Below are 23872 nucleotides of genomic sequence, written 5' to 3'. Positions count from 1 at the left end.
AAAGAACTGGAGGAAACTCTGAAGAGAATAAAGAGAGGTAGAGCACCTGAAGTAAATGATACTAGCAGCAGGAGTGATTGGTGTGTAGTGGCAGTACAAAGTGTTGAAAACAGAGAGAAGTGCCAAGAGATTGCACAAAGGGACTAATACGAGGGTGGTTTGAAAAGTTCTCGGAATCACCACCACATGTCAGTGCTAGGACAACGAGGTTCCCGCATAGTAATAGGCCATCCATTATTAATAAACACGTGATGCGTCAGTGTTCTGGGTAGAGATCTGTGGTGCGGACGTCACTTTGTAGTTGTTCCCATGCAGTGCTTTGTGAAGATGGAAAAAAATCGAGATTCGAGCGGTGATTAAGTACTTCATAAAGAAAGGTATGAAAGCAAAGGAAATTCATGCCGATTTTCTGAACACACTGGGGGACTCTGTTCCTTCATATTCAATTGTTGCAAAGTGGACAAACTAGTTTAAATTTGGTCGGGACAGCTTAGAAGATGATCCACGTAGTGGTCGCCCAAAATGTGCTACTACCCCAGAAATTATTGAAAAAGTGCATAAATTGGTCATGGAGGATTGCCGACTGAAAGTGCGTGAAATTGCTGAAGCTATAGGAATGTCATCCGAACAGGCGTATCACATTTTAACAGTTGAATTGGATATGAGAAAATTATCTGCAAGATGGGTGCCGAGACTTTTAACACAGGACCATAAACGCATCAGAGTGGACATTTCCGAACAATGTTTGACTCGTTTTAAGAGAAACCAAACAGATTTTTTGCGCCGGTTTGTGACGACAGATTAAACGTGGGTCCACTACTATACCCCAGAGACAAAACAACAGTCAAAGCAGTGGAAACATGTTGATTCACCACCACCAAAGAAAGCAAAGGCAATACGGTCGGCCGGAAAGGTAATGGCGTCAGTGTTTTGGGATGCGAAAGGGATTCTGTTGATCGATTATCTTCCCACTGGTCAAACAATTACGGGACAATACTACGTTAATCTCCTCGACCAACAGGAAAAGAGGCCAGGTTTGGCAAGAAAGAAAATCATCTTGCATCAGGACAATGCGCGCCCTCACACAAGTGTCATTGCCATGGCAAAAATTCATGAACTTGGTTACGAATTGTTGCCACATCCGCCTTATTCGCCTGATTTGGCTCCCTCAGACTTCCATCTTTTCCCCTAACTCAAAAGTTTCCTCGGTGGACGGAGATTTTCTTCAAAGGAAGAACTAATAGCCGAAGTTGACACGTATTTCACAGGCCTGGAGGAATCTAATTTTCGAGATGGGATCAAGGCATTGGAACATCGCTGGACCAAGTGCATTAGTGTACAGGGAGACTACATTGAAAAATAAAAAAAAAAATCACTGTTGTAAGTCGTTTCTTTCTATTCCATTCCGAGAACTTTTCAAACCACCCTCGTAGTTCCCATATTCAAGAAAGGTGACACAATGGAATGTAAAAATTACAGAGGAATAACACTTATGTACCACTCAGCAAATGTATATGAGAAAATATTAGAGAAAAGAATAAGGGAAGTAACAGAGCTGAACATGAGAGAGGAACAGTATGGACTTAGAAGGGGCAGATCAACAGTAGATCTGATATTCACCTTATGGCAAATGCAGGAAAGGCTCTATGAGTATGGAAATGATTTGATTATGGCATTTGTGGACATAGAAAAGACATACAATAGCATGGTCAGAACAAAGATTTGTAAGGCTCTAAGAGAGAAAGGAGTCAAGGAAGAGATAGTGTGTAAGGCAGAGCACATACAAGGCCAACCAGAGCTATGTGAAGACACCAGTGGGAAGAACAGAGTGGTTCAGTATAAGTAATGAACTATAACAGGAAGTGCTCTTTCCTTACTGCTCTTCATAATTACAATGGATGCAATTAACGAAGAGGTGGGGAAGAAGATAGGAGAGGAGGAGATGAAGTCCCTGTTGTTTGCTGATGACTTAATAATATGGTGGGACAAGGAAGAAGTAGTACAGAGAGAGATTGATAGTTAGAATGAGGAAATCGGAAAAGTAGGAATGAAATTCAGTGCAGAAAAGAGCGAGGTGCTAATAGCAATAAGAAAGAGAACCAGAAATGAACAAAGAATAAGATGGACATGGAAAAGTTGAGGGCAGGGTAGAGCTTCAAATATCTAGGAAGCATAATTGAGAGAAGATGAAGAATAGATGAGGAGGTAAACAGAAGAGGACAAATGGGTGGTGGACTATTTCAAAGTGTTCGAAGATTAATATGGAACAGGGATGTACCTATGAAATGCAAGATGGTAATATACAACACATACTATGTGCCAATAATTATGTATGGAGAGGAGACTTGGGCAATAACAGGGTGAGACAAAAGAAAGATGCAGGTAGTGGAAATGAATTTTTTTAGGAGTATATTGGGGAAGACTAGAAGGGGTAGAATAAGGAATGAGGAGATCTGACAGACAGTTGGTGTGGTGAAGCTTCAGGACAAGGATAGATCCGGCACAAATGAGGTGGTTTGGACACATGAAGAGGACGGATGCAGAAAGACTACCAGTAAGAGCTTATTTTCCTGTAGTTTACGGTTATTACAAGCATAAGAAAACAGTTTTTCTTTGTGACGTTTCAGGAGAACACACGCTCCTTTCATCAGACATTTATTTTCATTTTGACTAAAGATACAGTTATAACAATGGTTAGTAATTTTTAAACAAAAATAATCTGTTATATAATGGATGTTGTCAATGTTACATTGTTGCAATATAGCAACTTAACTGTGAAAAAAGCAGTCTGTTTTATTTTTTTTTATTATTTTTTATTTTTTTTAATTATGAATCCAAAATATCATCAGGCAATTCAAATTCATCATTGTTTTCACAAAGTCTCTTGATGTTATCTGTTACATTAAATTTTAAACATGGTGGCTTACTCCATTTGTGAAAAAGAAAACTCCATACTGGATCTATGTTACCATTTTCATTATTTAATTTATTCCAGTGTTTTTTTGCAATGAACGAAGCTTTCCACACATTCAACTCTGTGTTTCCCGTTAATATTTTTAAAACCCTTCTCTTTTTAATCAAATGCTTCTCTTCGATGATATGAGTTGACAAACCTGTTCTTGGGTTTAGATTTTATAATAATGTCCAAATCGTGTTCATGCTATCTTATTGCCATTTTCCTTGCTGTTTGTCCCACATAATCTTTTGAACATGAACAACTTATATTATATATTCCTGTGGTTTCCACATCTGGTAGAGAGTTTCTCATTTTGAATTCATTAAATGTACATTCCAAACTTCTTGGTGATTTAAAAACAATTTTGAAATTAAAACTTCTAAAAATTTTTGCAATTTTATGTGAGAATCCCTTGTGGAATGGAATGCACACAAATTTCTTTTCAACAGATTTTTCATCTTTGTCTGTATTTCTCTTTTCCTTTAGTTTTCTTGCAACTTGTTTTTTTGATTTGGTTTATTCTGTTAGTGTGAAAGCCATTTTCTTTTGCTATATTAAAGAGCCTTTCTTCTTCATTTTTTATATCCTCATTATTAGAACATAGTCTTTGTGCTCTCAGGAAAAAATTTAAAAATATGTTATCCATTGTTATACGCGAATGTTCTGATTTGGCATGGATGTATTTTTCCCCCGCTAATTTTTTCCTATGGACTGATGTTTGAATTGTTGAGTCAGTTGTCTTAATTTGCAGATCAAGGAAAGAAATTACATTGTTATTCATGGGTTCGCAAGTGAATTTTATGCGACGATGTGATTCATTTAACAATTTAAATACGTCCATGATGGTGTTCTCATATTTTGCCATCAAATATAAATGTCTGATGAAAGGAGCGTGTGTTCTCCTGAAACGTCACAAAGAAAAACTGTTTTCTTATGCTTGTAATAACCGTAAACTACAGGAAAATATTTCTATAATTCAAGCAATGCGTACATACAAGAAAAACTATCAGTAAGAGCTTACCATGCACAAGGAGAGAGGAAATAAGGCCAAGGGGGAGACCAAGATGTCGGTGGAAAGAACAGATAGTGGAGAGTGTTAGGAGAAAAGGAGAAGATTGAAACACCGTGGAAAGAGAGAAGTGGTTTAAGACCAGAAAAAAATGGAGAGGCTTGACTTCTATGCCGACCCAGCCAGAGGTAGGAAACGGCAAAGGATGATGATGATGACATCACCAGGAAAGCTACAATTTCTATTCTAATTAAATATAATTGTATAGTTTTATTAGAATAATTAAATCAAGAAGACTTAGGTGGGCAGGGCATGTGACATGAATGGGAGAGGAAAGAGGAGTTTACAGGATTCTTATTGGGAAGCCTGATTGTAGGAGACCTGTAGGAAGGCCAAAGCCAAGATGGAGGGATAATGTTGAGATGGACATGAAGGAAATCGGTAAGGATGGAAAAGATTGAATTGATCTTGCCCAGGATAGAAACACATGGAAGGCTTGTGTTACTGCAGCTATAAACCATACTGCCTGGAAGAATTGGGAACAAAATGGGGAAAAATGTGTTGCACTTTACTAGACATAAGGGATGTTTTTCTCTGGTAAATGTGCCAAATACTACTTTGAATGTATTTATCTATTTTTTATGTAGTATTTCTGCCACTTTTGGTAATCTCAAAGGTAAACAAAAATGATAAACTCTATAAGAAGACATTCGAAAACAATCTCCCACATGCGTGTCAGAACTCAAAACTGTGCACCATAATGCTCTTGGTAAAATGGTGGCAACTTGATACTAGTTTTATCCAATTAGAAACAGTGTTTTGTTTATTTGTAAATTCTACACCATTATTTAGTAATTGCTAAATTAAGAGAAAGACTCTCAGTGATAAATCATAAGCAACAAAATCTAAAAGTTATAAAATTTGATACAGGAAAGTTTGCTGATGAAAGAATTAAGAAAGATTACCAAATTAAACTGTCAAATAGATTTGATGTTTTGCAGGATTTAAATGATGATGAAAATATAAATGAAACAGATGTAAATAAGAATTGGGAGCACATACGTAATGCAATAGAATCAGCAGCTAAAGAAAGTATAGGATACCATAAACCGAGAAAAAGTAAGCCATGGTTTGATAATGAATGTCATAATCTAATAGAAATAAGAAATCAGGCTAGACTTAGGTGGTTAAATAACTCTGATGATACAAATCTAAGCAATTATAATAGAATAAAGCGAGAAGTTAACCGCACGTTTAGAAGTAAAAAAAGAGATTACTTGAAAAGCAAAATTAACGAAATTGAAACAAACAGCAAAAATAAAAATATCAGAGATTTATATAAAGGTGTAAATGAATTTAGAAAGGGGTGGCAACCTAAAGTAAACTTGATAAAAGATAAAGACGGTGATTTTCTAGCTGACCCAAGTGATATTCTAAATAGATGGAAGAACTACTTTAATGACCTTTTAAATGTCCATGTAGGAGATAAATCAGAAGTAAATGAAGTACACACAGCAGAACCTTTAGTTCCAGAACCTAACTTGACTGAAGTTAAAGATGCTATTAAAAGGCTTAAGAATAACAAGGCACCTGGCATTGATTTAATACCAGCTGAGTTAATTAAATATGGTGGAAATTCATTAATATGTCAAATTCATAAATTAATTTGTTTAATATGGAATAAAGAAGAAATCCCTCAACAGTGGAAAGAATCCATAATTGTTCGTTCCTGTGTTTAAAAAAGGTGATAAAATGAACTGCAATAATTACCGTGGAATTTCTCTACTCTCAACAACATACAAAATATTGTCTAACATTCTTTTAACAAGACTAACCCCATATGCTAATGAAATTATAGGTGATTATCAATGTGGATTTAAACGTAACAGATCAACTACAGATCAAATTTTTCACATCAGACAGACACTTGAAAAAAAGTGGGAATATAATCAAAATGTCCATCAGCTATTCATTGATTTCAAAAAAGCATATGATTCGGTCAAAAGAGATAAACTATATAATATATTAGTAGAGTTTGGAATACCTAAGAAGCTTGTTAGTATGATAAAAATATGCACCAGTGAAACAGAAAGTAAAATTCGTGTGGGTAATAATATGTCTGACAAATTTATAATTCATGATGGGTTAAAACAAGGAGATGCATTATCTCCATTGCTCTTTAATTTTGCCTTAGAATATGCTGTAAGGAAGGTAAAAGAAACTAAAGATGGACTAAAATTAAATGGTGTGACTCAGTTGTTAGCATATGCAGATGATGTAGACTTACTGGGGGATGATATAAATACGATTAAGAATAATGCTAAAATATTTTTCAAAACTGCTAAAGAGATAGGTTTGGAAGTTAACAAAGAGAAAACTAAATATATGCTTACAGGCCGAAACCAAGTGTTAGGTAATAATCAAAATCTAATTATTGATAACAACTCGTTTGAACCAGTTTCCAAATTCAAATACTTAGGAGTAATATTAACAAATGAAAATTATATTAAAGAGGAAATAAAAAGTAGGCTTAATTCAGGAAATGCATGTTACTTCTCTCTTCATAAACTTTTGTCTTCTCGTTTAATATCTAAGAAACTAAAAGTTAAAATATACAAAACAGTAATTTTGTCTGTAGTATTATATGGGTGTGAAACTTGGTCCCTTACATTGAAAGAGGAACATAAATTGAGAGTATTTGAAAATAAGATCCTTAGGAAAATCTTTGGACCTAAAAGGGATGAGGAGACAGGTGAGTGGAGAAGGTTACATAATTTAGAACTACATAATTTGTATTCATGTCCAGATATTATTAGAATAATTAAATCAAGAAGACTTAGGTGGGCAGGCCATGTGGCACGAATGGGAGAGGAAAGAGGAGTTTACAGGATTCTTGTTGGGAAACCAGATGGTAAGAGACCTGTAGGAAGGCCAAGACGAAGATGGAGGGACAACGTTGAGATGGACCTAAAGGAAATCGGTAGGGATGGAAAAGAGTATATAGATCTTGCTCAAGATAGGGACAGATGGAAGGCCTGTGTTGCTGCAGCCATGAACCTTCGGGTTTAAGAAGGCTAGAGAGTTAGTTAGTTTCTACACCTATATTTCATTCATAAGCTTATTAATTTATGAATGAATTATTATTTAAAATATGATAATATTGTATTGCTTTATGACTGCTTTCAGTGAATAGGTACATATTGTTTCAAATATAGAGCTTGTGATGAAACTTATGGCAGTGAAGAATAGTATGGCTTATGCATTTTTCGAATCAGAAACTGATCACTTGTACATAAGGATTTCTCCTTTCTTGTTCATTGCAAAAAAATATAGGATCATTCTCGAATATTTTTCCCTGCAATGCTGCTCTTTTTTTACTGTTTCATTTATTAAAAAGAAACATATAAACACACACATTGCAACTTACTTTCAAGGCAATATGGAGGGTAATATCCATTGCTGCAACCATCTAAGCATACTCCAGTAGACTTATCACAGTCAAGTCCCAGACAATGGCCACAGGTTTCTGTACAACCAGCACCATATTTCCCCAACTGGCAATCTGTAATGAAATGAAAGACAATTTTTAACAAAGAAGTTGACAGTATATGCATACTGAGTGTATTTAATCTCAGTTCAAATTACAATATTTGAGATGTCTTTTGTATTGGCCTAATAAGATAAAAAAATACATAATTAGAACAGAGACTCATAATCCCTTCTAATAAATATTAATCCATAGACTGTGGAGAATAATTTTAAAAGAACAGTCTATTTCTCAACTAGCACTAACAGTGAATAATAATTGTCTACTATAATTCAATAAAACAAATTATGAAAATACAATCATATTCAATTAAAAATCAATATGCAAATATAGAGGATGTTCAAGGAAAAATGAATTAAATACAGATGGGAAAATTATGACTACTTTTATTTGATAACTAATTGGATGATCTGTTTTACACAGAGGAAAGCTACTTCCCTGACAGAAAACATGGTAAGTTGGAAGACAGGGAGAACATACCTAGTATATAGGGCAAACTACAGATCAATCAAGAAGAGGGTGCTGATACCAAATTGATGGTTAGAGAGAGAAGGGAGCGTAAGTAAACATTGAATCAAATTCACCAATTTGTAAGTGAATTTCTTATTCATTATAAGGGGTGTCCTGGTTGGAATGTTAACTGTTGACAGTAGACAAAAATCCTATTGGTTTCAACTGGCTTCTTCACTGAAGTAAGAAATGCACTGAATCATAACTCTAGGCCTACTGTATGTCTACCACAATTGAACAATTGGGCTACTACACTTTGAATATAATATGCAGCGGCAGTGCCAGGATTAATCATCAAGGGGTGCTGAGGGGGTGCAGAAACAAATTTAGAGGGTGCGATGCTGAGAATAAGGAAAACAATTAAACATGCATGCAACCTTTCAAAACTGGGGAGCAAGGTGCCAATACTTGCAGGGGGGGAGGAGAGTTTACTTTCCCTTAGTAGATAAGGTTTAGCATAGTGCGGGGCAAAAATAGCAAAAAGCAGGGGCAACTGCACCCCTAACAAAAATTATTGACTGAAATTAAATTGTATGTGTGAAATATAATAACTTTAGATTGACATTCATTATTAGGGAACGGAACTTTATGTGCTAAAAAACTCAGAAATATTTATTTTTTATGTGTCATAAATGTTGAAAATATGTGATAAAAACAGGAAAATATGTGACAAAAATAAAAACATTTGGTAACAAAAACAAACTATAACATGCATTTTAAACACCTGAAATTAGTTTCTAAATGATTATCTCTTAGCGAGCTATTTTTTGGAAGAGTTGCAGTGGATCACCATAGTTTTTCCAAATTCTCCATTGTAAATCTGTGACGATTATCTCTACAAAGCATCTTATATTGTGAGAAAGATCGCTCCACGTCACAAGAAACAATTCTTGCATATTTGAAGCACGAAATGTCACTAACACTGAAGTTTTCCAAAGCTTCCTCTTCCTCTACTTCACCTCCTTCCAAAACACATGCAATTTGGCACAATGTTTGAAAACCTTGGTTTTTCCCCAAAAATTCTGTACATTTAGACATTTAAATCCAGTGAGTTCTTTCAGTTTCGTTTCTACTGTACGGACTTCACCAATGGAAGCTGCCAAAGTGTTCGCGGACGATTCAAGCTTTCGTATGGAATTAGAGAGAATGGACAGGTTTGTTGAGATGTATGCCAATTCGACTTTTAAGGAGGACTTCATCAACTGTTCTTGCAGAATTCTTCTTTGTCGAGATCATTTACAACAGATACAATTTTTTCAAAGTTCTGGGCATAACATCTGCATCCAACCAAGTGCCCCATCGCGTTACTACAGGTGTAGGGGGAAGGGGAACCTCAGGACATTTTTGTTTAAAAATGTCTATTCTTCTAGGCGACTTGATAAAAACTTTCTTCCCATTTGAAACCAGTTTATCGACATTGGGATAAAGAGCTCTTATCTTTTCACATATTCTATGCAACGCATGAGCCACACATGTAACGTGCACCATTTTGGGGTAGCTAACGGCAAGACCACTGCATGTAAGCTGCAGCATCTGTCAAAAGAACATTGTCAAATTTTATGCCTTCTGGCCACAATAGCTGCATTGCTTCATTAAAAAGCCTTGCTATCGTTACGTGTAGCCAGCCCCAGCTACTTACAGCTATTTTCTCCCAATAGGATCGTAGGTGAGGTGCCAGAAGTCTGCCAGCGAGGGTGTTCAAAGACAAAACAAACCTAGCACTCTCGCTATGAAAGAGGTGCGGAGAATAAACATTTTTCCTTCTAGGATTTCGAGGTAGATGAAGTCAATGAGCGATTTTATGTATTTAAAATGAAAATTCGCAAAATATGTATTTACATACGGAAAACTGGAAAATATGTGTTTTTATGTAAAATAAAATTTGCTGTGTTGACATATAAGGCTATGATCAGAATTTTGGCAAAAATGAGGGTCTCTATCTTATCGCAGAAAAAACATTTATTTACCTGAAGTTCCTTTCCCTATTCATTATCCAGGCAGGCTGTGCACCCCTTGCCTTTCCCCTGGACTTACATGATGATATATATTAAGTCTTACACTCCAAGAAATTGGTCCTACAGTGTAAACATTACGATATATTCATTCATTCATTCATTCTTATTGAACTATGTAGTGAAATAAAAAATGAAATTATCCTTGTTTTTAAAAACACAATTTTTGAACCTTTTCAATGTAACCAACCAATGGAGGTACAGTCATGTTCAAAAAATCTGTCGCATGGATTTTTTCTAAGTCCAACGACTTACGAAATTATGTTGGGAGCTCTGAAACAAGGAAGAGTTGTGAAATATACGATCCTTAAATCACAGTGAAGTTCGATTCGGAGTAGGAGGAGGCGTGACTCACGGTCTTGTCCACAGGAAGTTCAACCAATGCAGCATTTCCAAATATGAGATAACGTCCCCATTGGTTAAATATTGTTTCACTAATGCGAATCGGCAGAAAGATTGCGCAAAAGTTTACTTTGTCGTTTTAATTGCCTTTAATCGTTTCAAATTAGTATTAAATTGTCCCAATTATAGTTCACGAGCTCAATATAATGTATTCATGTATGTGTTTGACAATCATATATCACTCATTAGAACAATTTTCACATTGTTTTCACTACATGAGATGACATTTCATTTACATTTACGATAAAATAGTGGTTTGGGTGTAATAACAGTTTTCATTAATTAATTTAGAGATGCATTTTTATTTGTTGAGTTAATGATTAGGTTAATTTGTTATTTCTCGCGAAAAGAGGTAACCACAGCTGGAAGAAAATACACAACTTGTATTATTGAGGTCAAGAGTTCGTTTTAACATCACTTTTTGCACACATAGGCTAATCACGACTCGGGATACATTTAAATTGGAATCTGAAACATTATGCGACCTGACTGGAACTCGGAAAAGGACACACTGATTACAAGACGTTGATACATTACCACTTGGTCTGGCGAACGCCAATAATAATGAGGGGTTGTGGGAGTGGGAGAGGGGTGACGGAAAGTAGAAAATAAATAGTATTTTTGGGGGTATTTAATGTTATATTTATACACATACAAACCTAAGAAAATATTTATTTTTACACATGTGTGTGGTGGGTGGGGAAGGGGGAAAAGAGAGGGACAGAAAGATATTGGGAGAGATGGGACGAACAGGTGATTGTGGAAAATGTTTTATTTGACGTTCAGTAATAAAAACAATCAAATCAATGATGATTATCTTATAAATACCATATTTAATGTAAATTTGTTTTAAAAATGGGGGCGGGGAGCTGTTTGTTTTACGTTCAGTGCAGGATAACAAGTGGAGACACATAGTGGTTCGTATCTCACTTTAAACTGTAGGTCCAGGCCCCATTAGCCTATCTGTGTATAACGTGGATTTAGAATTCAGTAGAAAATAACGTCGATCTAGTATTTTGGATTTTAGATGCGTTGAGACCACTAAAATTTCCAATTCTTATAATAAGAAACCTGTCCTCATATTACCATTTTGAAAGAGAGAGAGAGTTAATTGTATAATCTTTCGTTGTTAGTTTCAAAGAAGACTAATTAAAATAGTAACAATGGGAACGAATAAAGCTTAAGAAAAGTTTTTGCCACCGTGGGGATTTGAACCTACGACCATTAGAGTGAAAACCCAGTGCGATAACCACTACCCCACGAGTTCGTTCCTTCTTACGGCATGATTATGAGTTAAGACCAATTCGTTCAATATGCATTAGAAATATAATCCCCACCCGCCTCTTTATAAACAACACAACCAAACCTCCTTTACCTCTTTTCGCGAGAAATAACGAATTAACCTAATCATTAACTCAACAAATAAAAATGCATCTCTAAATTAATTAATGAAAACTGTTATTACACCCAAACCACTATTTTATCGTAAATGTAAATGAAATGTCATCTCACGTAGTGAAAACAATGTGCAAATTGTTCTAATGAGTGATATATGATTGTCAAACACATACATGAATACATTATATTAAGCTCGTGAACTATAATTGGGACAATTTAATACTAATTTGAAACGATTAAAGGCAATTAAAACGACAAAGTAAACTTTTGCGCAATCTTTCTGCCGATTCGCATTAGTGAAACAATATTTAACCAATGGGGACGTTATCTCATATTTGGAAATGCTGCATTGGTTGAACTTCCTGTGGACAAGACCGTGAGTCACGCCTCCTCCTACTCCGAATCGAACTTCACTGTGATTTAAGGATCGTATATTTCACAACTCTTCCTTGTTTCAGAGCTCCCAACATAATTTCGTAAGTCGTTGGACTTAGAAAAAATCCATGCGACAGATTTTTTGAACATGACTGTACCAAATACACAGTACATTGTACATTCTGTCTGGCACTTCAGGACAACACGCGAAGTACACAGCAACTTCATCTTTGATAAAATCTCTTCTGCCGCACTAACCCCATTCAACGAACTTTAAAATTTCTTCATGAACATTGGGCAGTGGCGTAGTGTTATAGTATGCCCGTACGCCCGGCGTTCCCAGATTTAAAATTTCAAAAATGCGTAAGTGCTGTGAATATAAAGTAAAACTTGATTAATTCCATATATGTTTGACCTTCATGGCATTATAATAGATATTTTTCGCGATCTGCTTGCAACGCTCCACTCTCAACACTCGTTCTAGCATCTTTTCTCAATGTCTTTCTTGGCCGGACGCCGAGCAGGTTCGGCGTACAAGACTCTATATTCCTTGCTGCCTTTCTGGAGGGAAAGCTTCGATGTCTACAGCACACGCGTAAATGCTCTCTCATACGCCAGCGTACGTAGCTGCAGCAGAGGTCTACCGTGATTGGTTTATGTGACCCTTCCTGTTTTCTGAAGCAGACGACAGCGGTAGAATTCCTACCTGGTTCTTCGCGCTCATGCAATTCGTGTTATGTGATGCTACAATACGCAATATTGACTGACGTAACTTTACCAATCTCAAATATACCGCTTCTTAATGATCACTGCATTATATAATTTATTTCACGAACAGCGATGTGCATTAGAAACTAAAAGATCAACACAGTTTTTGTCAAATAAGTTGGTGAAGTCCTCGTGGTAGAAATTCAGCCTGTGGCTGCTCTACCACTTAACCCGCAAAACTATTATTCTTTTTATTGTTATTATTTTTTTGTTATTATCTAACTGCTTAATATTCTGTCAATGGAAATGTTTACCATTCATTTGAAAACTCTTAACATCGAATTGTCTCTGTACAAAATTATTTTAAAATGTTTATCAGCATTCTCAAGATGTAATAAACAGTGGTCTGAATTATTAATCGGCACTGTTACGTCAGTAGAGTGTACGATATTTGGATCATCCATCCACCTCCGTGTCAGGATGCTTTGCACAGTGCGCCAAGATGACAGAGGTCCCTGGTTCGAATCCCAGCGTGAGCACGGGTGTTCTTTGTCAGTGTCCCTTCATCAATATCATCATCACTCATATTCATATTCGCAATTAACCAAAAGTGGTAGAAAAGCGAAGTAAAATAAACCAAATCAATCAGTAGTTGGATCATCCACAACAATTACGCCTACTGTTGTGCAGAGGCGCTTGTGATTAAAGTAGATTTTTAATGACTTGCGTCATGCAGAAAGGTATAAAAAAAGGTATAAAACACCAGAGTTCAAAACATTTGTGGCATAGTGAGGCATCTAATTTTCTAGCTAAAACATGCATGGATGATGTTTTATTGAAAACCCAGCTGACTTCAGGCAAATAAACAATACCTGTGGCGACTAATACCATAAGTAAATTATTAAGCACGAAAGGGCCGACCCTTCCTTCGGACTTGGCGTTCCCACCCGAAATGTCCATGCTACGCCACTGACATTGGGTCTCTTTATAACGGGTTTTGAAAAAGCCTGAAATGGTATGTTTACTAGATATGTTATGTGGAACAAATACACAGAACGTATTAACAAGAAAACTAACCTTCATGTTATAACTCGGCTCACATTAATTTCCACAGCACGGCTTGGTCAGTGACTTGGTGATACCTTGAAAGCACCTGAAATTTTTGCTCCATTGTGAGGAAGAACAAATAGGCGGAAAATAAACCGTGTATCAACAATGCAAAAGAAAAAGAAAGAAAAACATAACTCACATTGATCTGTAGGCAATTATCGAAAACCACAAACAGACCACTTGAAGAAACAAACGAAGAAAAAATTCATAACAACAATGCTGACGAAAGAAAAAAAAATGTCTGCTGATCATTATAGAGGATCCACTACAAGAAAGTATGTATATCAGCATCTTCTTCAGTGCTTGCCTGATGCATACAATAGTAACGGTCTCACTTCAGTATAACATTCAACGCTCGATATGACGACATGACAAAATATGACACTCCAAGTGTTAGTGTTTTCAGTTGAATGTAGGAGGTGCTGAAGGGGGTGCAGAAGAAAATTAAGGGTATGCGCAAGCACCCCCTGCCCCCCCCCCCACGTCCCCCTGGCGCCACCCCTGATAATATGTCAGATTATGCAAATTCAAATAAGCACAAATTTGTCGTGTATGGAAAATAGTTCATTACCTTTGTGACACAAAATTCCTTCAATTCCAAAAGCACAGGTACAGCCAAAGCTTGGAGTACAAAGAATCATGCCTTTGCACTTGAATTTTGTCTTTGAACATATTCCTCCACAGTCTCTTCCATACCTATTCTCTCCACAGCCTGGAAATGGAAATCATGAATGCCATCAGGATATCAATTGTACATACATAACTTCAAAAGAGTTCCAACCATTATGGAAACGCTATTACTGTGCACTGAGGTGTGTTGTCAAACCTCATTACCTTATGTTCAACTGTACAATAAGATTAGGGTGACCATAATATTTTGATCCCAAAATGGGACATACCAAGGAGATCAGTTAACTCCCCCCCCCCCCCCACCAACATGGAAAATCAGTTTGGCCTAATACAAATATTGTTATTATTAATGTACTATTACTCATTAAAATATGGGTCACATAAATGATATATCATAAGCAATGAATGAAATATGATCTCCAGTTGTCAAAGGGTAATTAATTCTTGTAATGACTGACATAGTGTTTTTCATCCCTTCTGACCAACTTTTGATGTTTGTCATGTGCTGAAATTGAGTAGTGCCAGAAGTATTTATCAGAAGAATCAATTTTCTTGAGAACTACTTTAATCTCCACCAACCATTCATAAAACTCCCCACATATCAGCCACACAACACGAGATTTGATTCACACACAAAGCAATACAATTTGGGATGTGACCCAAAATTAAACTGTAAACTGCTTCTTCTTCTTCTTCTTTCCTAGCACTTCAGTCCATTACAGACCCTGGCTACCTTCAGAATCTTCCGCCATTCATCTCTATTCACAAGCCTTCCTTTTTCCGGCTCCTAATTCCCTGCAAACTCAGGCCCTCTTCTACCGAATCAACCCACCTTAAAGGTAGGTGGTCTTTCTACTTTCTATTTTTAACTCAGAAAACATATGAAGTCTGAGTATAGCAGAAGGAAAACAAAAGTAAACAAAATTCTAATAAGACCTACCCTAATGTATGGATGTGAATCATGGATAATAACCAAGAAGATTGAGTCAATGAGCGGAAAGTTTGAATGGAATTATAACACCATTAAGCCTTGTTTCCATGATTATGAAAAACTAAATATGCTGACCAAGGCAGTAATTTATTTTATTAAAAACATAAATTGAATGGAAGATTCTGAGGAGGATATATGTGCCAATATCTGAAAATGTATTATGGAGAAGAAGATATAATAAGGAACTATATGAGCTCTATCAGGATATATACATTGTGAAGGAAATCAAACTAGCATGGCTAAGGTGTTTGGGACAGTAAACTGATATCTGCTTGAATGTTCTTGATGACAATGGAACATTTTGATTCTTAGGAAGTGCATGAAATTCAGTCCAGCTGTTTTGCCATGGTGTTGTCATGATGCAAATTTAAAAATTCTATCAACATTTATTTTAGCATGAAATGTCTCTCAAATTTAGAACTGGTTTTGAAGCTAACTCCTGGACTTTCATAAAACAGGACAAATAGTAGTTATTTGATAATATGGGATGACATGTCTCTGAAACAGAACTGTAATGGTGAAAATGAGACATACAGTATGGTCAACCTAAATAAGATGGAACTATCAAGTTGCTCATCATAATAAGTGTTAAAGCAGTACATTCACTGCAAAACCTATGTGAATATTTGTATCAATAACAATATAATTAATATCAAATATAATGGTTTGGGTTTAACTTACAGCAGGCCAAGGATTGTACAAATTTAAAAGTCATTATTATTTTTTATTATTAAAAACACTTTTAAATTATCTATAAAATGTTTTTTTCAAATAATTTGAATACAAATATTGGATTTGGTTTTTAATTTCAAAACACCTACTTGCATGTACAGGGTGTATCATAAGTAATAGCACAAACTGACACAGTAGAAAGTACACGATCATACGCGTGGAAGCAAAAAAAAAGTCTCAGTAAACATGGGTCCACAAACAAGCTGTTTTTGAGATAATTGTGAATGTGTGGTTACAAGCCACCACTGACTTCATTGTTTGTAAATGTCGTCCAAGTTGGTAAAATGTGAATAATACAGTAAGAAAAGCATTGGAGATCTCATTGCTTTTATTGAACATTCTACTTACTTTAACAATCATTAGTATGTTATATGTTACAATTACTGTACACTCGTACTTGTTAAAGGAGGTGTTTAAAGTGTGGTCCTTGCATCTGGATGCAATACTGTACGCGATTCAGCATTGAGATTTGAATTCTTTCGAACACCCCTCTTTCATTTCGGAATTGGTTCCAAGCATGTACATTCTCTCGGAAATGTCCTGTTTTGTAAACAAAGAACAAACCTCGGAATGTGCAAGGAGTAAAGCACTGGGTGTTTACAAAATGAAATCAGTGATGGCTTCTAACTAGACATTTGCACACATTATTAGCATTTTACCAACTAGGATGACATTTACAAACAATGAAGTCAGTGGCAGCTTGTAACCACACACTCGCAATTATCTCGAAAATGGCTCGTTTGCGAACCCATGTTTACTGGGACTTTTTTGCTTCTATTATCACGTACTTTCAACTGTGTCAGTTTGCACAATTACTTATGATAGACCCTGTATATATATATGTGTGTGTGTGTGTATATGTATGATTTCGTGCAAATGGATCAGATGTTGCATTGAGAGGTGAATGGTCGTAGTTTTGGACAGAAAGCACATTCAGGCATCGCGGATGGACAGATACGAGCTTCGAGAATGTGCAGAAAGTATGGACATACGATATATATATATGTGTGTGTGTGTGCGTGTATGTGTGTGTGTGTGTGTGAGAGAGAGAGAGAGAGAGAGAGAGAGAGAGAGAGAGAGAGAGATGGTGTGTGTTGTGTGTGTGTGTATATGATGTGGGGGGGTTTGCAGACATGCAATATTAATGTAACTTTCAATTCCTTTTCAAGTAATGTAGTATTTTGTACAACTTTGACATTTTCTTTTTGATTATACAATAACGTAAAATATTTACTAAACCAATTGGAGGGGTTTGGACCTTTCAAACTTTTACCTTATATATAGCCATGACAAAATATGAGAGTAAAATTTATCTAACATAAACTGCTACAAAAAGAAAATGTATTTACGTAAATAATAGTATGTACGAAGTCTTGATTATATCTTGTTTAACTGATACCAAGTGGCCGCGGTGGTTCAGTCGTTAACGCATCTGACTACCATGCTAAAGGTCCCGGGTTCGATCCCCGACCGGTTCAAATTCGGGAACTTTTCTAACGTTGGAAGCGGACCTGGCACCCAGCACCGAATAACATGGGTACCTGGCGGAAACCCTGGGGGGTAAAGGTAGTCAGGGGTGTGGTGCTGATCACATCACTCCCACTCACGACCGGATCAAGAAAGTGTGGAGCATTACCCCCACACCCCCTATACGCCTTCTTGGCATGGTGCTAAGCACAGGGGAACACTTTACCTATTTTTTACCTTTAACTGATTTACAAAGAACAATAGAATTGAATTTATTCATAATTTATTATTCACAATAAAAACTAGCAATTCAATCATTTGAATTTTTTTAATTTGAATTTAAAATTTTGGGTGTGTCAGCATACTGGTTAATTTGCACCAGTCACATTATACGGGGGGAGCCCCTTAACATTACAAATAACAATTCTAACATTGCATAACTAAAAATCTAAAAATATTTTGACTTCTGTCATCACTATCCGTGATGACCATCCTCATTTTATTTCTTAGTTATATGTATTATGAACGTGTGTTTGAAATCGTTTCCCTATTATGTCCATTGTGTGTGTCTTGTGTGTCAACCATATCCCTTTATGCGAATGTTTATGTTTCTCTGCGTGTGATTATGATTACGTGTGCAAGTGATTATTTCATACATTTTTCTTTGAGTGATGTTTTAGCGTCAAATATACCTGTGATTCACGAACATCCAAGACTTCACAAGAAGGCAACATGTAAGTACCCGAATTTCCTTATGTCTCTCTTCTCCCAATTTGCACCTACATTCATATTTGAAATAATGCTAAAATACGCTATGACGTTATGGAAGGGAAGGTTCGATTTCCCTCAAGGTCGCAACAAATGGTGCCCCTGTCTTTGTTTTCTCCGTGATGTCGACTCCACCGCCTGAAATTCCTGCAACTAACGGTTTCCTCCCTCCCGGTCATCGCCCCCCAAGGCCACCCTTCCTGAATTTCGCTCAAGCGAACGTCAGGTCCTTGTCGTCACCAAAATTAGAGCAGTTGGCGACCACGGTGCTCGAGTCGGCTTTCGATATCTTCCTCGTCACCGAGAGCTGGTCTTTCCGCGAAGCCCTCGCCTCGACCTTCTCCATACCGGGTTACGCAGCAATAAAAAAGGATAGAACAACAAAGGGTGGGGGTGGCCTAATCTTGTATTACAGTAAAGACCTAAATGTCAAGATCATTCCCTCTTGCAACGAAATTGACGACGAAGTCGAAATGATTAGCGTAACTGTGAAGCTCCAGCATCTAACTCTGGGAATAATTGGTGTGTACAAAGCCCCTAATATATCGTATACAAAATTATCGTGCCTAGAAACGACGATCTCGGAAGTTTTTCCACTCGTTCACAAATTACTTATTTTAGGCGACGTAAACGCAGATTTCCTTTCTCCCCATAAACCAGAAACAGTATATTTACAATCAATAATCGACTCTTTCGGCATGGTCCAGATCATTAACCGACCAACCAGAATAACGGCAACCACCCGATCACTCCTCGACGTGGTAATGACGGATGACCCGGATCTTGTACGCTCGTTTAACGTAACCGCTCCCGTCGGAACGTCCGACCACTGTCTGGTAAACGCGACACTTGCCATCGAAAAACCAAAATTAATTAAACAGTTTATCAAATCTCGAAACTTCTCTACCCTCGACAAAGAGATATTCGATAGGGATGCTGCAACAATTGAATGGATGCAAATTGATAACTTCAACAACATCGATGATAAAGTTCACTTCGTTACTCAAAACGTAATAAATCTCTTCGACAAGCATGCGCCCCTTGAAACTAAATTAATAAAATCAAAAAACTCTCGGTGGATATCCGAAAATACAAAACTGCTCATGAAACTCCGTGACAATGCCATAATAAAATATAAGCGCACAAAATCCCAGGCAAACTGGGACTATTACAAAGAACTGAGAAACTTCACCACCTCGGTCCAACGGCAAGAAAAGAAAGCATATTTTAATCATCACCTCCGATGCAACAATAACAGCAAAGAGTTGTGGAAAAAAATAAAAACGTGGGGTGTATATAGTAAAAATATGAACAACGAGATACCTTCCGACCTGAGAAACGTAGATTCAATTAACCGGCATTTTTCTACCGTATGCAGCAAAGCAAATGTCTCAGAAGATGCCGTTAACAAAACTCGAGAGTTCTTTGATGGCAACACTTTTAACAAAAGCGCTCAAACTTTCCACTTGCAAGAAATAAACAAAGCCGAAACAATGAAAGCTATAAACGAAATATCATCCAATGCATCTGGTAATGATGGAATATCTATAAAAATGATTAAACTGTTATTACCGCACATCTTACGTCCTCTGACGCACATCGTAAATTTCTCATTCCGGACTGGACAATACCCGACCAGCTGGAAGACAGCACGTGTTGTTCCGATACCAAAAAAAAGTAATAACGTCCCTGAATGACCTTCGACCAATAAGTCTCTTACCTATATTTTCCAAAATCACTGAAAAAATTGTTAACAAGCAAACTCGCAAACACTTTAATGACCTAGATCTGCTTCCGAAATGTCAATCCAGTTTCCGTCCCTCACACAGCACGGCAACGGCTTTACTTAAAGTAACTGACGATTTATTACGATCAATCGACAAGAGAATGGCAGTAGCGTTAGTATTACTGGATCTCACTAAAGCCTTTGACAGTGTCCATCATGACCTGCTCTTGAGCAAATTAAAATACTACAATTTTTCACCTCCCGCTCTCCGATGGTTTAGATCGTATCTGAACAACAGACAACAGAGAGTATCCATAAACGCTGCCACGCCACCTCTCTCTCGCACCCTGCCATTGGAAACTGGTGTCCCACAGGGATCGATTCTAGCCCCTCTCCTCTATACCATTTTTACAGCCGACTTACCTACCGTAATCAATCACAGTAAAGTTCATTTTTACGCAGATGACACTCAACTACAAATTCCTTTTCCACCGAAATCGCCAGATGCAGCCTTAGCTTTGCTCAATGATGATTTATCCAACATAAATACCTGGTGTAAAAGTAACGGTCTAAAAATAAACCCATAAAAATCAACTTTCACTCTTATTGGTTCCCGAAATAGTCTCTCTCTGATAAATCCTAACGAGATATGCATCAAACTAGACACTGCTATAATCCCTTATTCAACAAATGTGAAAAATCTAGGCGTCATTTTCGATGAACACCTTAACTGGGATATTCATGTACAAGAACAAATTAAAAAAGCTTACGCCGTGCTAAGATCGCTGTACAGCTTTAAAGAATGCCTAAAAACAGAGATTAAAATGAGACTAATCCAATCACTTATCTTTCCTTTACTGGACTACTGCGACGTAATTTTCGGACCAAATCTATCCGTTCGAAACAAAACCAAAATCCAGAAAGTCCAAAATTCATGTTACCGTTTCGTGTACCATATAAGAAAATACGATCATATCCTCCCAACCCTAAATGCCAACAAAATGTTGAACATGACCAGACGCCGAAAATTACATCTGTGTTGTTTTATTCATAATCTTTTACAAACCAAAACACCTAGAAACCTATTCCAGAAATTAAAATTCAGAAGGGAAATACATGATTACAAAACGAGGGGAAAATCGAAACTTGAACTTCCAAAGCACACACTAGTGCTTTTCGAATCATCATTTACGTATTCAGCTGCAAGAGCGTGGAATGAACTTCCTCCTTCCATGACGTCCCTCACTAATCGCAACAACTTCAAAGACAAATTAAAAACTCTATTGCTAAATGAACAATATCTGTGTTCCAGCACTCACGAATAATAGCTCGCATATCTGAACCAACTTCCTAATAACAAGTATTTTCATCTTCATTTTGCTTGTTTACTTTTCCCCTTACATGTTGCCAACCCTTAACAATATTTTGTCCTCTCTCGCATATTAAGAACATTTATATGCTTTTTACACATAACATTAATATTAATTTGTATTATTCTTAACCATATCACACCAAGCACAATTGTGTCAATTAATTTGTGTATCCTTGTGTATTTGTTTTCAATCTTTTTATTATTATTATTATTTTTAGTGTGTAGACGAGCCTTTGTTCTCAATTTTGTATTTGTTCTTTTTGTGTCTTCTTTATGTTTCTCTCTTTCTTCCTTGTTTGTTATTGTACAAACATTTAGTAGGTAGAATGTATTTAGTATGTATATGTATCCATCGGGGTTAGATGGTAGAACAGCCACAGGCTGAACCTCGCCCTTTAATAAAGGAAAGGAAAGGAAAAAGCTGAGGCTGTAAACGGGCACTCAGCACACATAAGGACAAAAAACAGGACAACACATACAGAATTATACTGGCCATAAGGCCAGTCGCCAGAGCCTCGTTCATCTGCAAAATGCAGTCCAGGGTGTACTGCGTGGAAGTGAGGTTGACATTTGGGTGCCTACGTGGAAGGTACCCCTTACATCCCAGCAATTCAATCATACTGCTATTTTTTTTAAGATAGTATATTATTACTAATAACAAAAATGACAGACATAGTCATACCAGTTTCACAATTATTCCCAATAAATCCTGGAGGACAATTGCATCTTTGTTTCTCATTGTCATACTTTCCACCATTTTCACATTTATTTTCCAATGTATAGACTTCAGGTGCTACAAAGAATGAAATGCAAGTATTAATAATGTTGTTAAAATTGTGATTTAAGTAACATATCTGAAGCAATTACAGAGATAATAATAGTATTTTGTTAAGGCTGCTAAAAATACTAGATCATTATCCTGGACAAAGGTTATAAATTAGAAAATTTATTTTAAAATATTTGAATTTGTAAATATATTTATTAGACATTTTAGAATGAGCATAAAATTTGGAAGTTAATCATCTTCTTGAGAATTGTAGGCTGGAGCATCTTTGGAAGTATCAGAATTGATTTGACAACTAAGGTAAGACAGTTCTCTGCACCATCCAAAAGAAGGGGGAATGGGGGTCTCCACACCAAAATAAAATCGACATTACAAAATAGAGGATAATTCAAGTTAGAAATACCATTTTGAAGGTTTTGAATGTCTTTATTATCATTAGTGTAGGCTCAATCACCTGCAGCCGCAAAAAAACCTACAAATTTCCATATGAGTAACCAAGGTCAGGATGTACACGATGAGCCTCCAGGGTTTTAATATTATTTGAAGAACCAAGTAGCACATGTGCAATAATCAGGTCATTGTTCTTTTCATTCATATACTCTCAAGTTTATGCACTTCTTTTGTTCTTTCTTAGTTCACACAAGTCTTGCGAGTAAATACTTTTGATTGATATTTTTTTTGTTTTAAGTCCACTTTTATGCGACATACCTAATTGAGACTGGACCTACAGTTTGAAGTGGGATCCGAACTGCTATGTTCCTCCACCAGGTATCAAACAGGGGACCCCTTCATTACAAATTGACAACGTTAGCACCATGCCATCAGTAAGGTCATATTGGTAAACATGGTGTCAGTACAAGAAAAAGCACAAACTGTGGTTTGGTTTGCATAGACAAAATTCATAGTTATGGTCAAAGGTAAATTTTGTCATGTGTGTTACAGAATAAACTCTCACGCATCGTATATGTGTTGAAGTTGCATGGATTATTCCATGGATAATTATTGGAGCATTGAGGTTTGTAATATGTTAAGGTAACTTTTCCATGTAGATGGATCAAGTGGGGGGGCATATCATCTGAGCAACCAAGTACCAGCTTGATATTCTCCACATTGCTAATGATATTTATTTGGATGTTTATGGATATTTATTAATGTTTTGGAAGAAACTTTCTCAGTAGGTCCTTACAATAAAATTACCCAAACACATGTTTGCATGTTTTATTTTATATCATTGTAAAATCCCAGAGGTACATCTTGTATATGCTGTACTTTACGACAACTAATTCTGTAACACGAACACATAACTCTTTCACCGCTTTTGATGTGACAACATACCAAAGCAATCATATCCTTTACCTGCGCTTTGTACGAATCT

At 36.5% G+C, this 23872-nt stretch overlaps 1 protein-coding gene across 1 annotated transcript in view; it reads right to left on the bottom strand.

Moving 5' to 3' along the window:
* LOC145979603 (tenascin-N-like) overlaps positions 1–23872 on the bottom strand; it is a 121273-nt gene that overhangs the window by 43989 nt on the left and 53412 nt on the right. Inside the window, exons 5-7 of the mRNA XM_083112569.1 lie at positions 22396–22506; positions 14599–14739; positions 7393–7527 (exon numbers count right to left, since the gene is read on the bottom strand). Coding sequence (XP_082968695.1) covers positions 7393–7527; positions 14599–14739; positions 22396–22506 — 387 coding nt within the window. The remainder of the gene's footprint in view (positions 1–7392; positions 7528–14598; positions 14740–22395; positions 22507–23872) is intronic.

The sequence above is a fragment of the Lepisma saccharinum genome, chromosome 26, assembly GCF_977018435.1.
Source record: "Lepisma saccharinum chromosome 26, izLepSacc3.1, whole genome shotgun sequence".
Lineage (NCBI taxonomy): Eukaryota > Metazoa > Arthropoda > Insecta > Zygentoma > Lepismatidae > Lepisma > Lepisma saccharinum.
This window is presented reverse-complemented; position numbering and strand designations above follow the sequence as displayed.